At 39.8% G+C, this 24016-nt stretch overlaps 1 protein-coding gene across 1 annotated transcript in view; it reads right to left on the bottom strand.

Moving 5' to 3' along the window:
- Positions 1-24016, bottom strand: part of LOC108672738 (glutamate receptor ionotropic, kainate 3-like) — a 106990-nt gene that overhangs the window by 55104 nt on the left and 27870 nt on the right. The window contains exons 2-5 of the mRNA XM_047881979.1: positions 19705-19866; positions 10503-10754; positions 2763-2938; positions 1878-1931 (exon numbers count right to left, since the gene is read on the bottom strand). Coding sequence (XP_047737935.1) covers positions 1878-1931; positions 2763-2938; positions 10503-10754; positions 19705-19866 — 644 coding nt within the window. The remainder of the gene's footprint in view (positions 1-1877; positions 1932-2762; positions 2939-10502; positions 10755-19704; positions 19867-24016) is intronic.

The following is a 24016-nucleotide window of genomic DNA, read 5'->3' as shown; positions in this document are numbered from 1 at the left end:
TATCGGTGATCAGGTTCATTCAAAAGTCGCGGTTACATCAACACCTAACGTTCTTTACTGCATTCAGTTGCGATAAGTTTTACAGACAATGAAACTCGGGAATATGCTTGTACCCATCTAAAAGAGCAAACTATGCTCCTTAAAAATAAAAATAATATCTTATTGTAAGTAAATATGGAATTTGGTCAGAGAGCAGAATTCCAAACTCAAACGCACGACGCAAATATTGGAATTTTTACGCACAAGTATGGGCATCTTATGTACTCCCGGCGCCGTGGTTAACTGGTCTCTATAATATACGCGAACAAATAATGCGAAACATTAAATCGCTATCCTCTGCAATACCGAAGAATCCACTCTGATAACTGATCATTGGTGACAAATGCAAAGTTCCGTCGTTCCGAGAATGTGCATGGGGAAACAAATGGCGATCGAGTTGCGCAGCTACAATGAGAGAAAGAACAACTTACGAAAAAAAAGGTCGATCAATACTGTTTTTCAATACGATAGACTTTTGAACAAGAAAAATGTATATATATTCAATGAAAATATTTTGCTTTGCCGCTGATAAAAGAAGATCCCAGGCTCTTCGTTATAGCAGCTATTGGGTTGTTTGGGAATTAAAGGGCCCGAGGGCGCAAAAAAGCGATAATTGGATCACGCTGCCCCTTTCAGACTCGACTTGTTTTCAGCAAATCCAATTTATTAGATGCGCGAAAAGATTCGCAGGAATAAAGCAGTTTGTCAATGGAATATGCATCGCCAACAATTTGTGCTTCATGCCGGTCAAATTTGTTGTTGCTGGCAGACTGCAAGGATCTTGATTAGATTCCAGAGCTTGATTCTCAGTGACAGATCTCACGACTACGACATCTGAGGCTCGACGTAAGAAGCAAGATACTTTATATGTATTTTATTCCACCGTGTTTTTCTGGACAAAGATGAGAATCACAGCGCATGAAATTGCGAATTGCGCTGAGAAGATCTCCGTGGAGTTAGGGGAGAATCAGGCATTACTTTACACGTCACGGTACAGTGCAGTGAGAGCACTGCAGTGACGATGCATTGATTGGCCAGTCAAGCTGCCGTGCAGCGAGAGCACTGCAGTGACGATGCATTGATTTGCCAGTCAAGCTGCAGTGCAGCGAGAGCACTGCAGTGACGACGCATTGATTGGCCAGTCAGGCTGCAGTGCAGCGAGAGCACTGCAGTGACGATGCATTGATTGGCAGTCAAGCTGCAGTGCAGCGAGAGCACTGCAGTGACGATGCATTGATTGGCCAGTCAAGCTGCAGTGCAGCGAGAGCACTGCAGTGACGATGCATTGATTGGCCAGTCAAGCTGCAGTGCAGTGAGAGCACTGCAGTGACGGTGCATTGATTGGCAGTCAAGCTGCAGTGCAGTGAGAGCACTGCAGTGATAGTGCAGTTCATTACGAGGACTGCAGTGACTGAAATGCATTGTAATAACTACAAGTGATGGAAGTACGCATATCATAAAGAGGAAAAGCCAAAGAAATGTATTTTAAGAATTATAAATCAAGAAGATGGATATAAGGGAATAAGAGGGTTAAAAAGAATTTTAAATGAAAAAATATTGAAAAATAAATAAAAAGTTATGTGCTTACTGAAATGGAAATATACTGTCTAAGTATATTCGTAATATCAATATAAGTGTAGGATTTGATAGCTAAATTATCAGCATAACTGGCTTGTTTTCTTGAAAATCTGAAAATCTGCAAAATTTTTCTCAATAAATTCACAAAATGTGTTGCAGAATTTACATTTTTACATATAAGTAATAAATAAACTGGATAGTTAAATTTGAATTTATTTATTAATAAATAAAGTATAACAATGATCTGTAGTAGTACTTACAAAAGTAGTGAAGAGATAGTGATACCGATAGTCGTTCATCTGCAGCTGCAGCAGCTGCAAGGAAGGAATATCTGATAATCACAAACCACGATTAATAAAAATAATGATAAAATAGAGAGGGAACAAAAGTACAGTGAAAAACGTTCTTCACTAAATTTACCGACAAATCGACTAGAGATACAAAAAAATCTATATTCGGGCGAGACCGTCATCAATTAATTAATACGAAAGCCATTAATCAAAATAGTAGAGGTGAATACATGACATTTTATTTTGTGGTAATGGAAATTATTAAGAACAATGTATAAATCAATGAGTGGGAGGCCACACACGTCAATTTAGTGAGTGACACAGGGCATACACACACTCCGGTGCACAACCTACACGTCTGAGAAATGAGTCATGTAACACAAACATACGCTGAAATTAATCCAACAGGCGAAATTGGTCCCAAACACACACTGTCGCACAACCTACACTGCTACACATCAAATGTAACAGAAATCCAACACGCTGCATGACACACAACCTACACATCAAATGTAACAGAAATCAACACACAAACAAACACTAGCACAAAACCTACACATTTCAAGCAACAGTAATGCAAAATACGTCGACACACAACCTACACAGATGAGGTACAAGTCAACACAGACAAACATACCTTGAAATCAATCCACAAGGTGAAAATAAGCCCACACAAACACACACTGTCACACAACCTACACATCTTAGGAAGCAGTCATGCCTCATAAACACACACTTTAACACAACGTACACATCTTAAGAAGCTGCCATCCCACACAAACACACACTGTAACACAACCTACACATCTTAGTAAGCATTCATCCCACACAAACACACACTGTCACACAACCTACACATCTAAGGAAGAGATGCATGTTCTCTGGCACGGTATCGACGATGATGCTGTAGATCTGCTTGTGCTTGACCTCCTTCAGGATGTCCCTGTAGGTCTCCGGAGTTCCTTGCCTGATGTAAACCTCGACGTTCTTGTTCGGAGGAGACCGAATGATCTCCTGCAGTTTCATCAAGCCTGGAGGTCGTATATAAGAGCACAATATAGCATATGTATCTCGCAATATTTTTATCATTATTCCCAAAGAAATTAAAATCATAAATAATGTCATGTAAATTAATAATATCTTCAGAAAAAAAAACATTTCTGAGACAAGTTTTATCATCAGTTAAACGAAATATAAAGGAAAACAAGTACAATTAACAGAGAGAGCGAAAATTATAATCTAATTACCGAGAACTTCTCATTAAAATAACAATATAATTAATAAGTAGTTACTGTCTTCTTACAAAACAGGGGAAGTGAGTTTATTGCATCGGTTCTTACAAAACATGCCATATACATTAGAGAATAGATATAGAAGGAACTACTTTTGTTTGAGGCAGCATTCTTTGGATTTCTCTCACCCATCTACATAAAGTGCACACAACGCAAAAATGGGCAATAAATTTGCTTTTTAACGTAATCTTGCTTTTTAACGTAACAAAATAATTCCTATTTATTGTTTTATGAACGCATCTTAATGGAAAATATATTCTTTTCATGCAGTTTTAAATTGTTAATTCTTGCAATGCATGTACATACTTTCTAAGGAAATTACTTAGTTAATTCATAGCACGTCTGATAAAATACGTGTGACTTTAAATATAAAAATATAGTTATAAAATCTTGCTCATAGGTTTGCGTCACTGTATTAGAAATATGACTCATAACGTCAATGGTTCATTCGCCCATTTGTTTATCATGAAGGGTTCATTCACCCATTTCTTTTACAGGAAGATGATCTCTAATGTCTTACTTATTACACCAAAACTTGCAGTAGCGCAAAGCACACGCTGCTGTTGTGTGCCGAGGTGTGAATGGTTTGGATATCTTTTTACAACGTCATTTCCGACCGCCGAGGAATGAATAACTTTGACGTTAAAATAATGCTGTTGGTCTCGGCCTATCACTATGATGAAGAAAAACTGCATTTAGAACAGACGTCGACATTTGTAACTTTCACGTCATGTTTCATAACGTTTGCAAGACAATCAAAATCAACGTTGCAGTCAACGAAAATCTGATTTTTCATGAAATGACGTTGGTTTAATTATGTCCTGGAAAAACCAAGACTTCATTTGAGGCTACGAAGAAAAGTTTCAAGCTGGATTAATAAATTTTGGTTCTACATAAGACGCACCTGGATTGAAGAACATGTTTCTCAATTCTTTCAAGATTTTTCAATTGCAAATAATCAATTAGATAGTGACAATCTAGTTTGCGCCTACTTTTTTGACATAATAAATGAATAACTTAGTATCCGCTACTATTAAACTATGATGTGACACAGCTCTGAATAATTTCCATTGAAGATTGTAAATTATCAAGTAATGATGGAAAATACGATAGCGTGCAAGCGACGATACCGCGTTTCATTGCCATCGGTATATCTTTGTGTCGACATCGTTGTAAATATATTGAGCACTTCACACCTGTTAAGGAGTTGAAAAACTGCAGTTATCCGCACCTGGAGTGTTAATGACATCAGTGTGCATCGTCTCTGCTTGAGAAAGAGCACGTGTTCCAAAAACTGCTCTGAACTTCATTTTTACGCAATATTTACTAAATATTTGAAGTAAATTGTGTGTGATACTAAGCATTAAGTTCTTTTTCAAATTTAAGAAACTTCGGTTTTGAATTGCATAAAAATGAATTCCTGGATAATTTTCTTATTCGCAGCTATGGTTGCCGCTGCGCAAGGTAATCATTCATTATAATATAAATTTATTACTTCTGGTCGCAAGAACCATCAGAATGCTGAACCTTATTTTAGGTTTTTGATCTTGCGTTGAGTCTTCGATTTAGTATAGTATAGTATAGTATCTTCGGCATAAAAGAAAAGGCCTGGATAGGCCTGTCGCCGATTCTTGTACTTTTCTTGACTAGACTGGCCTTTTGATCAAATCTTTTCAACTGACGGTCGATTTAAAATCGCTTCTGGATATCAGTTGTTCCGTAGGGTACGAGGCATTTTAAGACTAAACATATGCTCCTGCATGGACTTGTCTAGTCTGTTCTTGAACGCGTTCATACTCGGAGCGTCAACAATATCTTCAGGGAGGCTGTTCCACATGTCGCTGACTCGAAGCGAGAAGAAATGTCTCGTGGATAAGTTGCACCGCAGTTTTTTAGTTTATAGCTGTGGCCCCTGGTGTTGGTTCTTGTTTCAAATTCTAGTAATCCTTCTGGGACCTTGTACAAACCATGAGTATACTTGTATACTTCAATGAGGTCACCACGCAGGCGACGATAACGGAGACTGGAAAGCTTCATAATCTTCAATCTTTCTTCATAAGACTTGCCCTTTAATCCTCCTGAAGACACAACTCCTGAAGACACAACTCCTGAAGCCACAACTCCTGAAGACACAACTCCTGAAGCCACAACTCCTGAAGCCACAACTCCTGAAGACACTACTCCTGAAGCCACAACTCCTGAAGACACTGCTCCTGACGCCACAACTCCTGACGCAACAACTCCTGACGCAACAACTCCTATAGCCACAACTCCTGATGCCACAACTCCTGAAGCCACAACTCCTGAAGCCATGAATCCCGAAGCCACAGAATGCCACCCTTCCTGCCCGGAGGATGACTGGATCATACCGCATCCCAGGGATTGCACCAAGTTCCTCCTTTGTTCTAACTCCGTCCCGCACGAAATGGACTGCCCTACCAGACTGCACTACTCAGCCGCGCGCAGATGGTGCGACTACCCAGCTAAAGCGAACTGTACTTCACACCCCACTGCTCCGTGCAAATGAATGCTGGATGGTACTTTCGAAAATATTTTATTGGCAACCAGCTTTTCTCATATTAAATTTTAATACTTCAAATGTACTACACTTGTAGGTACTTCACACTTTACTGTACCGTGCAAGTGATGGCTGGAAGGTACTTGCGAAAATATTTTATTGGTAACCAATTTTTTAAATTAAATTCGATACTTCAGATGTACTACACCTGAAAGTACTTCAACCCTCACTGCTCCGTGCAAGTGATGACTGAATGGCTCTACCAAACGATCCAGCCATACTTCAATTGCTTAGGTACTTTATTATAACTTTTTCATCAGTACACTCAACGTCCGTAATATTTACGATTTACCATTTGTTTTGGTTGACTGACTTCTAGAATCGATTTATTAGTTTCATTTTGGTTAGAGTTTGTGCCAGCAGTTTAGAAACTTTTACAATCACGTTTACAATCAGTTTTCTTTTGCGTGTTATATTTTGTAACATTGGATGAATAAATCTCATATCGTTAATAAATATTCAGTTATTGACCTTTGAAATTATTTGTTTCTTTGCACTTGGATGAAATAAAAAAGACGAAATCAGACTTTTTCTTAAAAAATGAATTTGAATTTTTACACGCAAAATTAAGTTGATTTGTGTCGCCTCTAAATCGCTAAGGTAAGCTAATTGGACAACTCTCTGCAATACTTACTACTATGAAAAGCATTGTTTACCATGTTGAAATATTAGCCCAAAAATAGCATTATACAGGTGACAATGTTCATCAGTTTCTACTGTATAGTATATCTGTGGTAAAGAATTACATTTCTCCCAATGATTCCAATCAGACATCAACTAAGCAACGGCGTGCAATACTCTTTGTGAATTATCCCCCAAAAGAAAATATCTGCCCCCAAAAATTGAATAATTATAGAAGTAAGCAACATTGCCTGGAGTAAGATAAGTAAGAAACCTTGTGACGCGGTACAAAACATAACGTGTGAATCGTAAACGAGAGGTATTTCAATGGACGGTTCGCAACATCGGGTACTCTTATAGCAGATGTAGCAAATAAATGTGGAAACCTTTTACGGAAGACGGATTTTTAACAGAAAAGAAGCAGGAGAAGAAATGCCAATTCTACGCAGGAAAAGCCTTAATAGTTTCGACAAAAAGAACCGAATTCCTCGAAAGCTTGAAAAAATTCACAAGAATTAAGTAAAAAGCATAAAAATATGTTCGACTACAACGTGTGCCTCAGTGATTGAATAAAGTTCCAGATATTTTCCATGTCAATGGCTGAACATTTTGCTCAACCCAATTTCCCACTTCGACACAAGGACGAAACATCGAGAAGAAAGATAACATCCAACCCACAGCTACAGCAAATGGCAAAAACAACAATTACTACGAAAAATAAAATGAACGCCGCTCAATCGCTTACAACGCATTTGAAGAAATCTATTAATATGTAATGATGACCTGCAAAAGTATTAGGAAGAGTAATGATTTGACTGAAAAAAAATCTGAAGCAGGAAGTTTTAATTATTAACTATACCAGGTACGAGATAACGGTAAATGATAACGATTAAAGTTTATGTTATGAGAGAATGATGATGATAAATGATACCTTCCTCTCCAACTAGAGCCTCGAGGTAAATGACCGCGTTTACGGCCAGAAATTCACTCCGATTGCGAGGGGGAAAACGCTCACAGGAGCCAAAAAATGAGTCATAAGAAATTTCTTGGCAGTAAAACAAAGAATCTGAAGCACAAAATATCCGCTAATAAAACAAAGAATATCGGTCGAGTGGAAAGGCTCACAAATTTCCATGTCTCTGAAGTACGAGTTTTTTCTGCATCTCGCCCAAGAAGAAATCTTTTCCAACAACGACGTTGGATATTTTTTTCGCCTCTTGTGAAACAGTTGACTAAGACGGCAGTAAAAACGAAGCTCGCTTCGTTTACGGGAAAATCAAAGACGGTAGGCGTTCATAAAATGCTCCTAAAACCTGCCCGATTGTTCGTATCGGCGGCTCTAATTGTGTTTGACGAGTGTGGCGCACTGAAATAATTTTCGGTGTTACAAGAAAAACCTAGGGAGAGTCTATGCGTTTTTATGTGAATCTCGGATTCAGAATATTAAATAAGATGCTCATGGTGAAATGTCATAAAAGATGTGAATGAAGCTTTCACAATCTGAAAAATCTGCATTAGAATTTCTAAAGCTAGATTCCCGACTCGAAAAAAATTTGATGTTCTACCAGAGCGCCAATAATATTCTTAATTGCCCACATGCAGGCAATTAACATGAAACTATAATAAGTCGAAAACCTAACATAATTCCTAGCTTCAATTCTGAAACGTATTCGAAACGGCACAAAAGATTTACAACCTCGGCGATGCTCGTGCAGTAATCCAGCAGATTTTGGTACATGAAAGGTCACTGGGTCCAGATCGCAATAAATTGTGGACAAAAAAAATCTGTACGTATGGGAGTCCCGAGAAGAGTCGGCGTTCCACAGGAAGTCTTCAAAATGGCGTAAATTTTTTATGTTGCGATGAATGTGCGATAAAAGAACGGGTCAGCATGAGTAACGACTTCGTCCTCACCGAAGAGCGCCCGGAAACGCAAGATATTTCAATCCATTCATTAAGCCAGCAAGTGTGGGAATAATCTGTGTAGTAAATCTAATACATTTTAGATATCAATTAAAAAAGTATATAATTGTTCAATAACCGCAACCACCACTGATTTGGCGTTTTTTTGCGGTGATATATGCTTTGATGAACTCTTATAGGTGTTCAATGTGAACACTTAGTGTTCATTCCTTCTCAATATTGGATACCTTGAGCAAATTCTTGGGTGCAAAAATAGAGGTTAACATACGCATCCTAGCTCAATTTGTATATTTTTGAAATTGAAACATAATTCATTCGATTTGAATAGATGAAGTCGAAAAATCTGTCAAAGTTCATTAAAACCAATCGTAGATGTGATTTTATTAATATTTTATGATTTTTATTAATATTTTATGATTTTATCGCTGGACGGCAAAAGCCTAGCGAGTTAGGCGAGCTTCTTAGACCAGCTGAGATAAGGAAGCAACAAGCTGAGATATTTCTAGCCATGTTATCAGTAAACAAACCTTCAAATGAAAGTGGAAGAGCAGAAAAAAACACAAAATGAATATTTTCTAACGCGTGAAAGCAAGTAAGCCAAAGCCACAATACTCTGAATACTTTGGCGCTGGATAAATTAAATATAGGTATGTATATGATACATGTAAAGTGCGTTATCGGTTATTCAAGGAAGGAATCCATTTTCGTTAAAGAGTTTTGAAATTGAAATGAAAATTGAGAATTGGAATGAAAATTGATTTTTCATAGTCGGATTAAGACAGGAATGAAATAAACATTAACCTCGCCTACATTGTAGTCCATCAATATGAATTAATCTATAGCAAATAATTTTCATGGATTTATAATTAAATCTATGAACACACGTGTTGGAGTACTACATATATAGTTAATGCAATAGAAAGTATAGAATTATTTCAATAAATTCAGAGCTCCAGGACCGGATACTCGGGCGGAAACTATCGCGCGGAAATTCGAGTTCGCGGACGAGATAGGAGAGCACTAAAGGGCGGAGGCGGAGCTTTACTACCGTGCGGACGAGCCGCTGACACGGACGAGATCTCCGTTCCGCTGTTCCGGGCCGACGACCAAGTCCGGGATGATGGCTCGCGCAGCCATTCCGGCTCACACTGCAGGCCAAGGCTTACGAATTTCCTCAGGTCACGCAAGGAATATATAGGAAAAACTCTCCACTACCTATTTAAATTTATTATTAAGGCAAAAAAATGCATTGCAAAGTTAATTAGACGAAGCTTTGATCGGAAGAGAGTATAAATATAATTAATTTCCGCGCTATTTATTGCCAAACATTTTTTGTGTATCATTAGTGAAAAATATTTTCTGATAACAATGATTTTGTGTTCATCAGCGAAAACATTTTGAATTTGTTTCAGTAGAAGAATCAGAGAACGCTTCATATGTAACAGCGATTTTAACTCATGGTATATGTTTTAGTCTAATGGTTGACTTTTAATGTGAGAAAACTCGAGGAAAATCGCTTGTTTTGTTGCAATGAATTTCAGTTGTTCTGCAACAAACAATATTGCCATACGATGTTAAAGGAGGTTTAAATTTTTTGGGAATTTCTTTGGTTTAGACGTCATGATGCAGATACGAGCAAAAGTGTTCCAAATTTGCTAGCGGACTGACGACCGTGAATGGTTCTACAACAATTAATTGTTGAATNCACCATATGTTCCATTGATGTAATTTTTTATAGGAGGCAAAAATTTCCAAAATAATCCACTGTTAATTATGCAATTAAATTAGGTCAAAAATACACAACTAAATCTAACTTTGTGTGTCTGCATATTTTATTCGTCGTTAATGTTATTCGTACCTACAGCAGTCCTGCAAAAGAATTACAGCCAATAGACAAATTATTAACTTTCTGCCTACAGATGCATTAACCGTACTCAATGTTATTCGTGCCAATATCCTGCTCGTAGACGATGGCAGGGCAAGACTCACCAATATCCTCCTTGTAGACGATGGCAGGGCAAGACTCACCGATATCCTTGTAGACGATGGCAGGGCAAGACTCACCAATATCCTTCTTGTAGACGATGGCAGGGCAAGACTCACCAATATCCTCCTTGTAGACGATGGCAATGCAAGACTCACCGATATCCTCCTCGTAGACGATGGCAGGGCAAGACTCACCGATATCCTCCTCGTAGACGATGGCAATGCGCTGCCACTTGAGGAACTTGATCATGTCTTTGTAGGCCTGGTTTAGGAAGACGTGTGACGGGAAAAGGTTGATGCTGAACTCCTTCTCCTGAGGCTCGAGGTCCAGTCTGCTCTCGAGGTGCGGGATGTCGAGGGCGTCGGTGATGGACTGGATGTGAGACCCCAGCACGGGGTCAAAGGGTCCAAACATCGCCTGCACTCCGAAGCTTATCTGTTTGCATGCTAGAATAAAAAGAACGATAATAAAATTGTGGTTTTTAGGAAGGGTAAAAAAGATAATGCATAGTGATCGATGGATCTTATGAATGGTAAAAAAATGTAATGCACAGTGATAGATCTTAAGTGATGATTCTTTTAAGAAAATAAAAGATGATGTCAACTGATGATTCGTATAAAGAAGAACAAAAGTTAATGCAAATTGGTGATTTTTGTGCAAAGTGCATCCTGGAATAAAGATATTTTGGAAAATTGTTTAAATGCGAACAAGATTTTATTTAAAGCAAGATTGATGAAGATTATTTTTCAAAAAAACTATAGAATTGAAAAAATGTTTTAGATATCAAAGGATTTTTTCCTTGATTGATCACTTGAAGAACTCACAGAGAAGTTGGTTGGGTTTAGTGAAAAAAATACCGACCGTAAAAATACTTAATTGAAATTAGTTATTGGAAAATTTACTGCAATTACACACCAAAATATGAATACAACAAAATTATAGATCACAAATGCATGAAAATATCAAAATTACAGATCGCGAATACACCAAAATATGAACGCTCCAAAATAATAGATCACGTCTACGATTTCTGTGTATAAAATATATAGCACAATGGCCAAATCCAGCATAAAGAAAGCGCAAAAATGTTTCCTACAAACCGCCCACAGCCCAGCTCGGCAATTCTCTCAGCATCGTTAGCGGGAACAGCACCACGCAAAACTGTCCCAATTTACGCTTGTTCTCGTAGACTAGAAAATTCCAAGTCTGTAATTTGCAACGGTCTGCAAAAATTATGTGAAGGCAAGAAAGCAGTTCAGTAAATCGGAGTTGATGCATCTTTTTTTTGGCAATTCGCAACATTCAACTTGCATCCACACACACACATCCTCACACATACACACACACACACAAACTCATTCTATGCAAAACAGGCGAAGTCTTTGAGGAACTTCCCCGACGCTTTCACGACCAAAAACAAGAATGCAAAACCCCAGCTAGCAGTGGTGCTACAAGATCCTTTGTATACTGCATTGCACCGAGAATATGATTACGAGATCATGTTCTGCAACAAGGATTGGGGGACATTATCCTATACTGCACCAGGGATGGGATTACAGGATCCTATACTGCACCGAGGATAGGATTACAAGATCCTATACTACACCGAGGATAGGATTACAAGATCCTATACTGCACCGAGGATAGGATTACAAGATCCTATACTGCACCGAGGATATGATTACAAGATCCTATACCTGTCTCTTATACACATCTAGATGTGTATAAGAGACAGATCCTATACTACACCAAGGATAGGATTACAGGATCCTATACTGCACCGAGGATAGAATTACAGGATCCTATCAAGCACCAAGATTCTCCACTGCAGCACATGCTAACCGAACTGATTATGTTGACCAAACCGATAATGATGATTAAACAAACAATGCTAACCAAATCGACCATAATGACAAAGCACATGATGCAGCCGAAACATATGCTGACCGAACAGATGATGCTAACCAAGCAGATCATGCTGATCAAACTGATAATGCTGATATCAAACTGATGATGCTGATCAAACTGATAATGCTGATATCAAACTGATGATGCTGATCAAACAGATAATGCTGATCAAACTGATAATGCTGATCAAACTGATAATGCTGATCAAACAGATAATGCTGATCAAACTAACGAGACACCCGCGAGGGCAACGAGACACCCGCGAGGGTAACGAGACACCCGCGAGGGCAACGAGACACCCGCGAGGGTAACGAGACACCCGCGAGGGTAACGAGACACCCGCGAGGGTAACGAGACATCCACGAGGGCAAGGAGACACCCGCGAGGGCAACGAGACACCCGCGAGGATAACGAGACACCCGCGAGGGTAACGAGACACCCGCGAGGGTAACGATACACCCGCGAGGGCAGCGAGACATCCACTCGCGAGGGCAACGAGACACTCGCGAGGGCAACGAGACACCCGTGAGGGTAACGAGACACCCGCGAGGGCAACGAGACACCCGCGGGTGAGGGGGTACTGAGACACCCGCGGGTGCGGGGAGACACCCGCGGGTGAGGGGGTACTGAGACACCCGCGGGTGCGGGGACACCCGCGGGTGTACTCCGCGTAGACCCCCCATGCAACGGGAGGAAGAAATAAAGGAAAACTCGTACAGAAAATCGAGATAAGATGGATTAAAAAATGAAACTATGTTTCCTCGCAGGAATGTGCGGAATAGAAATTAGAATAAAGATAAATGAAAGATGAATAAAATCAACGATGAAGACTTTCACAAGCAGGAGTGAATTGAGAAATTTTGGTTTATAAGAAGAAATTAAGATAAAAGAGGAAAACAGGAACTCTAAGGAAAATTAATATATTAAGAAATTAAACAAATAATCTAACACAATTAGAATATGAAATATGATAATTTAAACAAGCTTAGCTTCATTACTAACAGCTACGTGACAAATCGTTCATAATTGTAATAGAGTGCTTTCTGAGCCCGATTTCATAATACTCATCTAGGAATAACTCTCACACACAATTTGGCAATCGGAATATTTTTTTCATTCAACACTACATTTATTTAACGCCAATAAACTTCCACGATATCTTTAATTACTTTTAAAGATGAATATCATATGTAATTGTGAATCCCACGCTTGGCAATCAAGGCACCAAAATTTCGATGAGTCAGCAGTTTCCACGTTCCAAGAAGACACATTCCTTCATCTTGAACTAATACAATTCTTACCTGAAATTCACTTTAATTTTGACAGTGATGACTTAAAAATCTTTCATATATTCAGTTTTTCAAAAGCTTTGAAGGCCGTTTTACCATCGACTTGATTGGTCCAATTGGACACGGTCGAACTTAACAGGGTTTTTGTCTACTCGAATTTTTGCGTCCACTTTAAAGGACTTTAGGCCATCTCATAATTGGTCCTCCGTACACCTTCAGAAAATCATGGGAGAATCTTCGACAAGGTGTACGTGAAAGGGTGAAAAGACATAAGGGTGAATATGAAATGGTGATAGTATGGGCAGGTTATCACGAAAATTGTGAATGTTGAAAGGTTTGTTGAATGCTTGCTCTCGTTTAGGTACAATTGAACGTTGAACATGAAAGGGCCGAAGGTTGATAGGTTTGTTGAAAAATTCTTACTTGCAGCCGAGTGAAGGAACATTTCAGAATCCTTTAGAATTCGTTGAAATTTCTTTGAATCTTAAGTTGAAGTTGCATATGAAATTTTTATTGGAACAGAAGTAATTAACAAGTATGTCGACAATCCTAATGGAGAGCCGATTTTATGAATGTAACATTTTCTTACATTTTTATTGTCATGTGTATAGGTTGATTATTGCTATCACCATCATAGTAAACAATAAGAAGAATTTGAAGAATAGTTAATATAAAGCACCTAAGCATAGACGAGTTAGGGTGGATTAAGGGTGAATATAAATCACTTTAGCATAGTTGTTTTAGGGTTGATTAAGGGTGAATTTAAGCATTTAAGCGAAGACGATTTAGGATGTATTAAGGGCGAATATAAAACACTTCAGCATAGACGATTTAGGGTGGATCAAGGGTGAATATAAAGCACTTAAGAATAGACCATTGAGGGTGGATTGAGGGTGATTATAAAGCAGTTGAGCATGAACGAGTAAGGCTGGAATAAGAGTGAATATTAAGCGTGCAGCAGCAGTGCATTACAAGGGCAGCTTGGAAGGCTGCTCCTGGGGCTTTGTAGGGCTTCAACACAACCCCACTCAAGGGGGAGGACTTGACGGGGGGTTATGTCAGGGGGATTGGGGAGGAAGATTTGGCAGGGGGATCTGGCGGGAGATTTGGCCGAGGGATTGGGGAGGGTGGATTTTGCCGGGGGATTTATTGAGTAGATTTGGGAGAAATATTCAGCGTGGGGGGTGTGGGGAGATTTAGAGAAGGGGTGCGGTAAAAAGAGCTTCAGGGGAGTGAATTTTGTCGACAGCGGAATTGGGAGTACAAATTTTGTGGAGAGATATCGCTCGGTGATGTGGAGAAGAGATGTGATGAGATCACAAGTAGGAACTTATAGATGGATCCGGCTTGGGATAAGAGTATAGTATAATATAGCGAAGTCAGTCTTAATTAAAGCCGCGCGTAGGCCTGTCGCCCATTCTTCATTGCAGAACATTCACAGGTTGCTCCAGTCTCAGACCCAAAACTCACTGTTCAAATTTTGCAGTGCTTAACCGCCCGCCTCCTAGCCGATTCCAGCTAGAAATTGTCGCAGGTAGCTGGGATCGGACCCGCAACTCAATGCTCCAATCGGTACTATGAACTGTAACCACTGGGCCATCCACTCCCCAGAGGGAGTTATACCGAAATCAAATAGATTAAAACAACAGCAAAAAGGCGCAGCGGAACGTAAATATAATAAATTAGTTATCAAATTACTCAGTTCTGTAAGGAAAAACTAATCTTGTATGTTGAATCACAAGCGACAATATTTTTGAGATTATCAAAGAAGACAATAAATTTCCCTTATAAAAATACCAAATGGCAATGCACGATTTTTAAACGGACGATAGTTGCAACCAGTCCCTCATAGTGGCAACAAACGACAATTTCCACAAGTCCCTCATAGCGGCAACAAACGACAATTTCCACAAGTCCCTCATAGCGGCAACAAACGACAATTTCCACAAGTCCCTCATAGCGGCAACAAACGAAAATTTCCACAAGTCCCTCATAGCGGCAACAAACGACAATTTCCACAAGTCCCTCATAGCGGCAACAAACGACAATTTCCAAAAGTCCCCCATAGTGACAACGAACGACAATTTCCACAAGTCCCACATAGCGGCAACGGATGGCAATTTCCACAAGTCCCTCATTGTGGCAACGGATGGCAATGCTCACAACAAGAAGTAAGGTGAGAATGCCGTAGTCTCAACGGACGGCAGGGCACAAAAGATGCGTAAGGCTTTAATATGTCGAGATTGCAGCGCAAATAGACTGTGAGCAAACGGCCCTGGGGACAAGGCTGGCTTGGGACTAAACCAACTCCAACCCTCGCATCAAATTTCCTGCAAAGATTATTGAAACTTGTGACTATTATTATATTAGATTATTGAAATTTCTGATGAACGGACGAAGCAATCATCCGCGGGACGAACTTGAGCTTCTGTTTGATTCGGTCTCATCTAATGCACGTCTTCATGTGGTTCTTCTTCTTCTTTCTTCATGTGGTTCTTCTTCTTTCTTTCTTCCTTCTTTTCTGGGTCACGATGATTTATTGTTTTGGTTTTCTCTCTCTAGCGTGGTCTTCATCCTCCCTTCATTCCTGACGCCCCTCCCCCATTCCTGACGCCCCTACCCCATTCCTGACACCCCTCTCCCATTCCTGACGCACCTCTCCTATTCCTAACAACCCTACCACATTCCTGATGCCCCCCATGCCATTCCTGCCGCCCTTCCCCATTTCCTGACGCCCCTACCCCGTTCCTGACGCCCCTACCCCGTTCCTGATGCCTCTCCCCCATTCCTGACGCCTCTACCCCATTCCCAATGCCTCCATGCCATTCCTGCCGCCCCCGCATCGTCCTGATGCAGCCACTGCCACCTCATCGAATCAAACGTCACGACGGCACCGCGTGCCTGGGCCGCAACTTTGATGGTCTTAATGGCTTGTGGTGGTGACTTGTGGTGGTGACTTGTGGTGGTGACTTGTGGTGGTGACTTGTGGTGGTGACTTGTGGTGGTGACTTGTGGTGGTGATGAGGCATTGGTGAGTTGTGATCATACGACGTGCTGGTAATGATGATGGTGAGGTGGTGATACGAATGCAAACAATGATGTGGTGAACGAACAGTAGACAAAGTGATGAAGATATTACTGAATAGAAGCAATGAAATCAAGAAGAGAAATACTCGGTTTGAGGCAGCCACGAAGATGCAACCAATAAAATTTAATAAATTACAATAATAATCCTAAGAATATGATACACATAATATAAGTAATACAATTAATTAAGGACATAATATTATATAATAATATGGGTCGAAATTTTAGGTTGCATTTATGAATGTTTGAACTTCATAAGTTTCATCAATGAGTGAAATAACATTGTTCCTTGAAGCGCCCAAAAAGAAAATCTTTAGCCTGGAAACGGATTGAATAAAAGATTATAATTTCAGCAGTGACGAACTAAATAAATTTTCTAATAAATAATTAGAGAATTGACTTATCTCTTTCCATTGACCAAGCAAGAAGTGATGCTGGTTTAGAAAACATCACTAACATCCTTCGCCTAGTGCGTGCAAAATGATGCTGGTTGTAAGGGCATCACTAACATATCCTACATCCATGCAGTGCGTCAGGAAATGATGTTGGTCTTGAGAGCAACATTAACATCCTACATCTAGTGTTTAAGCAAATGATGTTGGTCTTGAGAGCAACATTAACATCCTACATCTAGTGCGTCAGGAAATGATGTTGGTTTTGAGAGCAACATTAACATCCTACATCTAGTGCATCAGGAAGTAATGTAGGTTTTAAGAGCAACATTAACATCCTACATCTAGTGCATCAGCAAATAATGTTGGTTTCAAGAGCAACACCCAACATCTATAGATGATGTTTCTAGACGCAATACTAACATTGAACATCGAGATTTGAGCAAAGAGCAGCAGGCGGCGCCACGGCGACTCGGTCCATACATTCCCATTTCCTCAAACGAGGCTTTCAGTCTCCACCCAAGATGTCTTATTTAGAACATGATCATTTCAGACGATACCTAATATACTGTAAAAGACCAAGAATGTATTTCCTTTTAGTCTTTCGTATTGATAATGGTCAAAGATATTTTCTAATATAACGTAGGCCTTTCCTGTTTCGAAAATCTTTCTTTAGGATGTGGAAAACACTAAGGCTCGAGAAGTTTTGTGTGTCAATAAATAAATGAGCGAGAACTTGCTTTAATTTAATCACTCTGTGGTTTTGGAACTTTTTATTCGTCCTATGACGAATATGTTGTGACAACAATAAATTTGGACAGCACACTGAACTAACAATAATCCTCACATCGGATTCTAAATTACCTGAACGTGGCTGTATATGAAATTATTTTAAGAAGAACAGTACCCTTGAAGCACTTAAATGTATAAATGAGCCAACAAAGAAAATGTGGGCAATAAATGTTGGATCAAGAGTTGACGTGGGTAACATGAGTGAAATACCATTGGGTAAGATTTGATTTTGACCCATTGTCTTGGGTAGCACGGCATGCGGATAGGACAGGGTTTTTATAGGAAAGGGTCCAAATGGTAGTGAAGGATTCATGATGGGTTATGGTTCATGAAAGCATAGGGTTCAGGTTAGGATGAGGCTCATGGAAGAATAGAGTACATAGTAATATTTGGTTCATGGTAGGATAAGGCTCATGGTAGGATTAATGTTCATGATAGGATAAGGTTCATGGTAGGATAAGGTTCATGGTTGGATAAGGTTCATGGCAGGATAAGGTTTATGGCAGGATAAGGTTCATGGCAGTATAAGGTACATGGCAGGATAAGGTTCATGGCAGGATAAGGTTTATGGCAGGATAAGGTTCATGGTTGGATAAGGTTCATGGTAGGATAAGGTTCATGGCAGGATAAGGTTCATGGTTGGATAAGGTTCATGGTAGGATAAGGTTCACGGTAGGATAAGGTTCATGGTAGGGTAAGGTTCATGGTAGGATAAGGTTCATGGTAGGATAAAGTTCAGGGAGTCTGGAGTGAAAGTCACGACTAGCAAATTTGTCGCGGGGCCGATAGGCTCACGCACCTTGCGTATAAACGACCCAGAAGAGTGAGGAAGTGGATTTTCAAAGTGCTAAAGTTCACGGTAAACTACGCGAATATTTCAAGTGAGATTCAAAAGTCTTCGAAGAGCAGCATTTCACATGAAGCTCATGGCTCAGAAGATAATATTTCCTTATAAAGATTTGATCGAAGTACAACCATTCGGGATAAACTTCAGTAGCCTCCAACATGAAGACACATCGGCCAAAAAACAAAGGGCTAATATCGGAGCCGTAAATTTCGCCTATGGAATAGCTGGGATATTTCAAACTGATGGCCGAGCTACACGAACGAAAGATCACAGCCGCCGGCGCCTCTCATCGAGATCAATGGCGGCGTCGAGCTTTGCTTTGGGCGTTTGTAACGAGACTAAAACGAGGGTTGCGGGGGGTTGTAACGAGACTAAAACGAGGGTTGCGGGGGGTTTCAAACTAAGCAAACCAACACACTGGGTTAACCTGCCAGTACACGATGAATCAGTCTAACCTTTCTTGGCAGTGTGCAAGGAAATTAACCTGCAAATTTAGGCTAAGCTGCCAAGCCGAGAAATCCGTCTATTTATCTCGCACAATTTCTCAAGCTACACCAGGTTTAACAGCCAGTACAACATGATCAAGTCTCACCTTTGTTCTAATTGTGTAAGGAATCACAACTTAACCTGCCACACCGTGAAAGCCGTTCATACATCACTTCACCACACAACCTCCCAATAGTGAACACATGATTAATAAGTATAAGTCTCACCTTTTTGCCATTGCGTTAAGAATCACAACTTAACCTGCCACACCGAGTTTACCGTTCATTCAGCACTTTATCACACAAAACCTCCCGATATTGAACACATGATTAATAAGTATAAGTCTTACCTTTCTTTCATATGTGTAAGGAATCACAACTTAACCTGCCACGCCGAGTTTGCCGTTCATTCATCACTTCACCACACATAACCTCCCGATATTGAACACATGATTAATAAGTATATGTCTCACCTTTCTTCCATATGTGCAAGGAATGGCAACTTAACCTGCCACACCGTGAAAGCAATTCATTCATCACTTCATCACACTTAACCTCCCGATATTAAACACATGATTAATAAATATACGTCTCACCTTTCTTTGCGGTATGGAAGGAGTCGTCGGCAGGCACGTACTGGATGTCGTACACGAGCGTCGTGTTGGGTAGGATGGCCTTGTCATTGTTGATGCGGTACACTGCGTACTTGAATGCCAGCTCCGTGCTGGAGTCGCGCTGCTCTTCGGTGAAGATCGCGCCTGTACCCAACATAATATATTGTTTATTTGGAACAATGACAAATAAGAAATATTACTAACTTCCTTGTAAAGAACGAGTACTTTAACAACAACTCGGTGCAGGAGGCACGTTTTTCTTCTCTGAATATCGTGCAGCCATCACCATGTACTATTTAATCAATAGTACCATTAAAAAGTACGCAATTCTAATTTATAAATACATGACATAAGGAACCATCGCCAAGTGTGAAATCTATGATATTTACTATGTTACACTATTACTATTACACTACTATTTTACACCATTACTTCATTGATAAGAATATTATTCATAAAGAACGAAGAACATACATAGAAAATATATAAAAAAGACAAGCATTTATAAGTTTCGTTTGCCCACGGCTTTGCAACATGAAGAATATATATTATCAGCAATTATTCCTAATGGATACGTATGTATACTTCACTTGAAAGTTCCGGTGACTTTTTATTCGGTTTCATACAATATCCTTAAATTTAGGTATTGGACTAAATAATAACAAGCATAAACGCACAGTAAAAAGGATCGTGATGTAATGTATCGAACTTGAATCAGAAATATCTGGGAATGACACCAGTAGCGGTCTCTTCAAACACCGCATGAAAGACTGCAGTAATTGAAAAGTTAATGAATTAGAAACTGATGACTAATCAAAAATCTCATTAGCTTAAGAAAAACTCACTATTAACCACGTAGGCATTCTAAGCGGTCACAGTCCATTCATCAGACGGCATGACCATAAATTAGTAGGAAATGCAGTCTTGTGATTCATACACGACATTCTTGACCTGCAATTAGCTGCTCTGATGAATGCTCATGCTCAAGTGCGGGTCTGTGATGGCCATTAACAAAGCACTGATCTCAGCAGTAACTTGACTTCTTGATAAGTTGGGACACTTGAGTTTGGGCTAAGTTACATCAAGCTGTACATTTATGTGCAAGTTAGATCGAACGCAGCACGGGTTGTCGCAATGTTCCCACGGAGGGCTCGTAAAGTCTACTAGTCACTTCGAAGGATCTTAGGATTAAGTCTAAGCCTTCGTAATGGGGCTGTAGGACACTTAGGAATACCGTATTACTGTTTCATCCAATATTTAGGTTTCAGCTGCAATGATTAGGATGGAAATCTTCTTTAGAGGTGTATATAAACTCGAAATATTCTCTCTTTTACCTTATGTCTGCGTTCGGACTAACAATGGTACATAAGAATATTACAGTCTTACATATTTCCGGTTTGTGTTAGTCGACCCACACAAGCTTAAAAAAGTGCATTGTTATTTGTACTAAATCTCACTCATTTTCATGAGTGCACGCTACGAAAGTCAGGTCCTGATGCCGTAAAATTCCCCTCACGCCCTCAAGTTTAGTGAGGATTTCGCTTCGTTCGTTGCCATTGATTATGTGAGCTTAGAAGAATGTTCACTATGACTTCCTGGCTATAACGAGTCATACCAGTATAATATTAGGTGGAAATTGACAATTATGATTTATAAAATAATAATCATCATCATTATCATCATTAATTAGTGACATCATTGATTATTGTGTCATTGAATGACATCATTAATTATTATGTCATGCTATCATTCGGTAATTTGGTCAAAATATTTTAACCTGCGAGATGAAGGCGATGTTAAAATATTCGTGATTCTAAAGATAAATAAAATAAATGATTAATTCGCCTTTGAAGCTGACCGACTCCTAACGGGATACTCTGGGTCTACGAACGGGCTACTTTTAGTCTACTAACGGGCTTTTCTTGGTCTACCAAAGCTGCTACATTGGTCTATTGAAGCTGCTACATTGGTCTATTGAAGCTGCTACATTGGTCTATTGAAGCTGCTACATTGGTCTATTGAAGCTGCTACATTGGTCTATTGAATCTGCTACATTGGTCTATTGCGGTCTATATCGGCTCCCGCAGCGAACTGGTCGCCGGCGCGTCTTAATTGACTTGAGCACCGAAGCACCGTTGGCCTGAACCAACATCCTAGACCACATTAGAACCAACATCTCGGACCGACGGCAGAACAGACATCTTGAAGCAACATCCATACCAGCATCCTGGACCAACATCCTGGACCAACATCAGAACCAACATCCTGGACCAACGGCAGACCCAACATCGGAACCAAGATCTTGGACCGACAGCAGAACCAACAATTTCGTTAAATCTTCAGTTAAATTTTTCCTATGCTTTTGTAAACTCCACAAATGTAGAATGAAAATGCAAAATATACTTTAATTCTGTTATATCTTTTTACAACACGTTTTTTCAACTCAAGCACTCATTCACATTCAGGCTCAGTGTGCTTGCAGCCATTAAAATAAGAGTAGCTTCTCTATACTCGACATGCAAGCAAGGTGTGTCAGCAGTAACTACGTCCTGTATAATGGCCTTCACTTTTTAGCTGTTGATTTTAATTAATCATCGCCCAGTCTTTCATTCAACGCGCTTGATTTCCCGTCAAGGAAGTATCTGGCATGAAGGTCTACACTCACAAAAATTAATGGGTCATATTGTTAAAATAGTAACACACTTTTCCATCCACAGCACGAGCAGGGAGCGAACGTAGCACCGATACGCTTTTCACCAAGCCAAAGTGGATCAGTATGACGTATGACCCACACGATCGCAAAAAGTATATCGTTGTTTCGACAAAGTCACACGCATTTCTCTGAAATGCGTGCATCTCTGCCACGAGTTCCTTCACATCCATTATTCACTTAATGGGCTATGGAAGCCAGCTGGGAATTCGCTATCGCAAGGTTTACGCACTGAACATATAGTGAATACACTCACAGAAATGCGTGAGAACTTGTCCAAATAGCGATACCCGTTTTGCTCATGTGTGGGTTATTCTCAGCCCGTTTTACCCGGCAAAATTGCATATCAGCAATGCGCTAAGAAATTACTTCACTATTTGGACAATATCACCCATTAATTTCCTCAGTAGAGAGTTCAAAAGCGAGCGGCCAGGCCATCTCGTTAAGTTTTCATTTAACGAGAGCATCGTTTTTGCCCTCCCAACGCATTGTTCTCATTTAAAATTACTTGCAGGACTTGCTGTTGACTGATCATCGCAATATCTGCCTCAAATCCTGACAGAGAAATGAGAGGGACTTTGTCTTAATAGCGATGTAAAAAATGGAAGGATCTTAACGAAAATCTTAAATAATGAAATGCTCTAAAAATATTTAGTTTCGAGCAAGATTTTGATGCTAGGTATACAAAATACAAACTATAAGAATACCAATCCGAAAATTGAAAAATGTGCTGAATTAAAAATCCTATATAACTGCGAATCAAATTGGAGCTTGAAAATTCGTTCGCGAAGTTGTTCAATTTCGGAAGAATTATTCTTATAATTTATTCATTCAGGAGAATAGTAAAAGTAAATATCAGACTGTTTACATACACTTGTTATTAAAAAAATTGATTATATTATATCCTTTTTTCGTGAAGCATGCCACTTTTTCTACTACTGTAGATTTCTGTATTACTGCATCTATCAAAAATATCGCTGTCTCAAGACGTCAAAGTGAGTCTAATCTTGGACAAGAACTCTTGGACTCGGGAACAAGAACTGCTGAACCAGAAGCTTGAGATGGACAATGGCGTGCAGCAGTCGAGCAAGACACAACATCGCCGACTGCCCGACCCAGTAACCGTGCAGGAAAAATGGCATAAAAACTCTCGAAGACGACAACTTTCAGAGAAAGAAGAAAGCCTGGAGAAAATCACGAGAATGAGAGGGCCGAGTTTTGAGCGAGCGTCGGTTTTTGAAGTGAAGGCAACTTTGCCGCGGGACCAGTTTAGTGAGTGGTCTAAATGGAGCCCTTGCAGCGAAAATTGTGGGTCTGGGAGACAGGTTAGGACACGATGGGTCTACACCGCGAGGCGGATCAGACCGCAGGGTTCTGGTGCAAAAAGCAGCAGACCGAGGCAGCAGCAGGAGTAGGCCAGAGGGTGCATGGGGTCTATCTGTAACTGAAGAATATTGATATAAAAGAATTAGAGTCCGGAAATTCCTTAGCTGATGAGTTTCAAAGATGTCCGTATCTTGCAAGTGGAAAGCCTGGTGAAGATATTAATGAATAATAATGTGCTAATTCCTATTCCAATGTGAT

This window comes from Hyalella azteca, unplaced genomic scaffold, assembly GCF_000764305.2.
Source record: "Hyalella azteca isolate HAZT.00-mixed unplaced genomic scaffold, Hazt_2.0.2 contig9347, whole genome shotgun sequence".
NCBI classification, from domain to species: Eukaryota; Metazoa; Arthropoda; class Malacostraca; order Amphipoda; family Hyalellidae; genus Hyalella; species Hyalella azteca.
This window is presented reverse-complemented; position numbering and strand designations above follow the sequence as displayed.